General features: G+C 39.5%; 1 protein-coding gene across 3 annotated transcripts in view; it reads right to left on the bottom strand.

Annotated features, from left to right (window-relative positions):
• Window positions 1-255: 255 nt before the first annotated feature.
• Window positions 256-6,000, bottom strand: part of GPR20 (G protein-coupled receptor 20) — an 89,223-nt gene continuing 83,478 nt past the window's right edge. For all 3 annotated transcript variants that reach the window (XM_075827949.1, XM_075827950.1, XM_075827951.1), the window contains 2 exons: window positions 2,672-2,808; window positions 256-1,589 (listed from right to left, as the gene is read on the bottom strand). In XM_075827949.1, the coding sequence (XP_075684064.1) occupies window positions 502-1,569 (1,068 nt within the window). In that variant the 5' untranslated portion in view covers window positions 1,570-1,589; window positions 2,672-2,808 and the 3' untranslated portion in view covers window positions 256-501. The remainder of the gene's footprint in view (window positions 1,590-2,671; window positions 2,809-6,000) is intronic.

The following is a 6,000-nucleotide window of genomic DNA, read 5'->3' as shown; positions in this document are numbered from 1 at the left end:
AATGCCTATCTGGCACATAGACGGGGTCCCAAGTGGGAAAGCCTCCTCTATGATGTCAATTTGCCCTAATAGGTGTCATAGGGTCAGGAATTGTCTTGGTGAGACAATTATTAATGTCATTAAGTTTACTTGTGCAAAGTCTAAAATTTATTTCAATTTCTGTATTTAAGATTTGCAAATATAGAGATGAAATGGAAATTAGAAAAAAAATCACCTTCTTTTTCAAAGAAGAAGAAATAATTTATTGCAGGATTGTTTATATGCATCACATTAGCATGTGGATAAATTGTTTCTAATTCAAAAAGAAAAAAAATAATAACAAAAAGTTGAAAAACTACAGTACGATTGAATTCCCCATTTCCATCTCCATGTACATATAGGTCGTCTCTGGAATGCATTTTGTTCTTTATAACTAGTCGTATGTATCTAGTGATACAATGTCTCCCATCTTAGAATGGCATTAGAGTCATTGTCCAGGGTCATGTGACCACATTGACCACACTATATAAGATTACTATTCTGTAACGGCAAGCTTACTATTGCATTTGAAATCGCCGTGATCGTTCCGGAACCCTTAGAGGTTTTGTGTAGACTCATGATGTCTATGCATGTCTGTTCGGGTCGATGTTTCCTGAAGATTCTCCTCATGGTGGACTGGAAGTTGTTGGTGACAAAACAGTAGACTATAGGGTCCATACAACTATTAAGACTGCTCAGAGTCACTGTGACATGGTAGACAATCAGTATGACATCTCGAGGCATGGACAGACTGGCACAGAAGACCACTTGGCTCACATGTATGGGCGTGAAGCACACCGTGAATATGATGAGCACGGTAATGAGAAGCTGCACAGCCTTCATGCGCCTCTCCCGGCTTTGGTTCATGAGGGTTGACCTGGACAGTGCCCACATGATCCTTAGGGTATAGAAAGTGATGATGATAAGTGGCACAAAGTATTCGAAGATAGTCAGAGAAAAGAGCTGAAAAAGGCAACACGACGGGTGACTGATGGTCGTGGTCAAGATGGTGAAAGTCACCACAACAGCAAATATCCATATAAAAATGCATATGCATTTGGCATAGTTGGGATTCCTCCACTTACGTGATGCCTCAACCTGCACGATAGCCATATAACGGTCCACACATATACAAGTCAGGAAGAGTATACTACAATACATGTTTACAAAGTAGGTGAAGCTGTGGACAAATGAACAGGTTGGACAAGCCTCAGCGCTGTAGTACATGACAATACGGGTGGGCAGAGAGAGACCCACCAGGAGGTCCGTCACAATCAGGTTGATGGTGTAGATAACTGATGTGGTCTTGGCTTTGGTTCGGAAGCAAAACACATAAATGGCCAAACTGTTTAATATTATCCCCACCAGGAAAATAAGGGTGTTAATAATCAGCAGGGCCACCCAAAGGCCATAAAACTTGTTGTGTAATGTCTCGTCTAAGTCTGCCATTTGGTTCCTTTGGGCTTTTTGTGTATTTGCAATAGATATGTTCAGCTCATCATCGTCTGTTGTGTTGTTTGGGTTAGATCTTTGGCCGAGTAGGCACTCCATGGTCAGTCCCCCAAACCAACCTAAAAAGAAGATGAAAGAAGAGTAAGGATGGGTGGACGAGCTAAGATTTATCTAGATGGCTGCATGCAAAGATATCTTACCAGGATTGGAATTTGGAACAAAATAGAATGGTGGGAATTATGAAGCCCGCAACGCCAGTTTTATGGCAGAACCTATAAAAAAACGGCTAACTCGAAGAAGTCCACCATGTGTGGCCAAAATACTACACAGTTCCAACCTACATAAAGGCACACACTCTAATATGATTTATTAATTCACTAAATGAATACATAATAAAAACATACAATAAACACGAGAGGAATGTCGCACACACTAAATGTAGGGTATATAGATGCCCAGATGACAGGATATGAATGGTCAGTATACTAAAGCGCAAAGTATAGTAAATGAAATGCAAAGACGTAAGTCTAACAGTAATCACGTATAGTAATATGCCCAATATAAGGTACAGAGGCATACACATACAACAAGCAGAGTAAGGCATACAGACCAAGATAGCTACCACCTGGCCAACGCGCGTCTTGCCGTTGCTTCTTTTAATGATGAAGCATCGACGAAATGCGTGTTGGGCTGGTGGTAGTTATCTTGGGCCAGTATTATGGCATATTAAAGTTCACAATTGGCACAAAAACTCATTTTTAGTGCAAAAATTGTCCAACTTTTAAACTTTTACGCCACCTTTTAAAAGAAGTGGGCGGGGCCTAGAAATAGGGGGCAGGCCCCTGTGGCCCCGAAAAGTCCTTTTATTTACGCCAGAAAATTGGCATAAATTATAGCGCAAATATATGCCAGCATCTAGTTGGCGCAGATTTGATTTCCTGCCGCACGGACAGCCGGAGATGCGCCTAATTTATTAAGAGGCGCATCTTACTCCAACTTTCTTTAGATTAAGATTAGCATATGAAACGTCAGTCTTAATGAATTCCCCCAGGCTCCTGATCTGTATAAAAAAATATGTATAAGGCCCTACCCCCACTGTCACATGCCACTTAAAGGGTTCATATATATCAGTAGTAGCAGCAGTCAGGGAGAAACAGCTTAATGTCATTATGTTTTTTGTCAACACAATAAAGGAACATACCGTATGAGATAGAAAAGGTCAGTGGAGCTTTATCGAATATACAATAAGTTGCAGTAGATAAAATCGGGCGGCAGAAACAGGCACCGTGGAACCTTCATGAAGACAACAGTAGATTCCCAATCAAGGGTGGGATGTGTCTGCAAAGAAAGACGGTCAACAGTTAGTTAAACATGTAGTGAAAGTATAGAACCAGAGAAGGCCTGGGATTAGGAGGAGCCGTAAGAAAAGACGTAAAATACTCAATATATCATATCAGTGATCAAGAAGAAAACCGGCCAAGACTTCAGGGACAAACAGTAATATTATAGTACTTATATTATTGTATATGGGAGCAGTATTATAATATTATATTCTTGTATATAGGGGGCAGTATTATAATAAATATACTTTTGTATATAGGGGCAGTATTATAGTAGTTATATTCTTGTATATAGGGGCAGTATTATAGTAGGTATATTCTTGTATATAGGGGGCAGTATTATAGTAGTTATATTCTTGTATATATGGGCAGTATTATAGTAGTTATATTCTTGTATAAAGGGGGCAGTATTATAGTAGTTATATTCTTGTATATAGGGGGCAATATTATAGTAGGTATATTCTTGTATATAGGGGGCAGTATTATAATAGTTATATTCTTGTACATAGGAGTAGTATTATAGTGGTTATATTCTTGTATATAGGGGCAGTGTTATAGTAGTTATATTCTTGTATATAGGGGGCAGTATTATAGTAGTCATATTCTTGTACATAGGGAGCAGTATTGTAGTAGTTATATTCTTGTATATAGGAGCAGTATTATAGTAGTTATATTCTTGTATATAGGGGGCAGTATTATATTAGTTATATTCTTGTATAAAGGGGGCAGTATTATAGTAGTTATATTCTTGTATATAGGGGGTAGTATTACAGTAGTTATATTCTTGTATATAGGAACAGTATTATAGTAGTTATATTCTTGTATATAGAAGCAGTATTATAGTAGTTATATTCTTGTATATAGGGGGCAGTATTACAGTAGTTATATTCTTGTATATAGGAGCAGTATTATAGTAGTTATATTCTTGTATATAGGGGCAGTATTATAGTAGTTATATTCTTGTACATAGGGGGCAGTATTATAGTAGTTATATTCTTGTATATAGGGGGCAGTATTATAGTAGTTATATTCTTGTATATAGGAGCGGTATTATAGTAGTTATATTCTTTTATATAAGAGCAGTATTATAGTAGTTATATTCTTGTATATATAGGTAGTATTATATTCTTGTATATATGAGCAGTATTATAGTAGTTATATTCTTGTATAAAGGGGCAGTATTATAGTAGTTATATTCTTGTATATAGGGGCAGTATTATCATATTATATTCTTGTATATAGGAGCAGTATTATAGTAGTTATATTATTGTATATAGGAGCAGTAGTATAATATTATATTCTGGTATATAGGGGCAGTATTATAATAAATATACTTTTGTATATAGGGGGCAGTATTATAGTAGTTATATTTTTGTACATAGGGGCAGTATTATAGTAGTTATATTCTTGTATGTAGGGGGCAGTATTATAGTAGTTATATTCTTGTATATAGGAGCAGTATTATAGTAGTTATATTCTTTTATATAGGGGCAGTATTTAAGTAGTTATATTCTTGTATATAGGGGGCAGTATTATAGTAGTTATATTCTTGTATAAAGGGGCAGTAATATAGTAGTTATATTCTTGTATATAGGAGCAGTATTATAGTAGTTATATTCTTGTATATAGGGGGCAGTATTATAGTAATTATATTCTTGTATATAGGAGGCAGTATTATAATATCATATTCTTGTATATAGGAGGCAGTATTATAGTAGTTATATTCTTGTATATAGGGGCAGTATTACAGTAGTTATATTCTTGTATATAGGGTGCAGTATTATAGTAGTTATATTCTTGTATATAGGGAGCAGTATTATAGTAGTTATATTCTTGTATATAGGGGTCAGTATTATAGTAGTTATATTCTTGTATATAGGGGTCAGTATTATAGTAGTTAAATTCTTGTATATAGAAGCAGTATTATAGTAGTTACATTCTTGTATATAGGAGCAGTATTATTGTAAAGGATCTGCCAGGTCCAGCTTCGGGGTTAACTTCCAGAGGTAATCAGTCTTCACCTGAGTCTATCTCTCTGAGACTGACTCCAGCTTCCACCACTCAGGCTGGCAGGCTTAGGAGTGGGAGAGCCTATCGCAGCCTGGCCAGACTCAGCTAGCTCCCGCCCTCTGTCTATTTATACCTGCCTTTCCTGTTCCTCCTTGCTTGTGATTCTTTCCGTGTGGTTTCCTGGCCCAGCTACAGCTCCTAACAATTTGATCCTGCTCCATTCTGACCCTGGCTTTCTGACTACTCTTCTACTCTGCGTTTGGTACCTCGTGCTCTCCTGGTTTGACTTGGCTCGTTCACCACTCTGTTGCTCACGGTGTTGCCGTGGGCAACTGCCCCTTTCCCTTTGCTTTATATTCCCTTGTATGTTTGTCTCGTGCACTTACTGAGCGTAGGGACCGCCTCCCAGTTGTACCCCGTCGCCTAGGGCGGGTCGTTGCAAGTAGGCAGGGAAAGAGTGGCGGGTAGATTAGGGCTCACTTGTCCGTTTCCCTACCCCTATCATTACATAATCACAAGCCCATATACCTAGTCTACCCTGGTCCCTGACACTACTATGGACCCCCTTGAGACCCTGGCTCAGCAAATGCAGGGTCTCTCCCTACAGGTCCAGGCCCTGGCTCAGAAGGTCAACCAGCCTGATGCTACCTTGGTAGTTCCCCTCACCTCAACTCCTGAACCCCACCTCAAGTTGCCCGACCGGTTCTCAGGGGACCGGAGGGCTTTTCTCTCCTTTCGGGAGAGTTGCAGGCTTTACTTTCGCTTAAAGCCCCACTCCTCAGGTTCTGAGAGCCAGCGAGTGGGTATAATTATGTCCCGGCTCCAGGACGGGCCCCAAGAATGGGCCTTCTCCTTGGCTCCTGACGCCCCTGAACTTTCCTCCGTTGATCTTTTATTTTCTGCTCTCGGACTCATTTATGACGAGACTGACAAGACTGCCTTTGCCGAGAGTCAGCTGGTGACCTTACGTCAGGGTAAGAGACCTGTTGAGGAGTATTGTTCTGACTTTAGGAAGTGGTGCGTAGCTTCTCGGTGGAATGACCCTGCCTTAAGGTGCCAGTTTAGGTTGGGTCTGTCGAATGCCCTGAAAGACCTGCTAGTTAGCTATCCCTCTTCTGACTACCTAGACCAGGTTATGGCTTTAGCGGTACGACTTGACCGACGTCTCAGGGCACGACAA

Source organism: Rhinoderma darwinii, chromosome 5 (genome assembly GCF_050947455.1).
Source record: "Rhinoderma darwinii isolate aRhiDar2 chromosome 5, aRhiDar2.hap1, whole genome shotgun sequence".
Lineage (NCBI taxonomy): Eukaryota > Metazoa > Chordata > Amphibia > Anura > Rhinodermatidae > Rhinoderma > Rhinoderma darwinii.
This window is presented reverse-complemented; position numbering and strand designations above follow the sequence as displayed.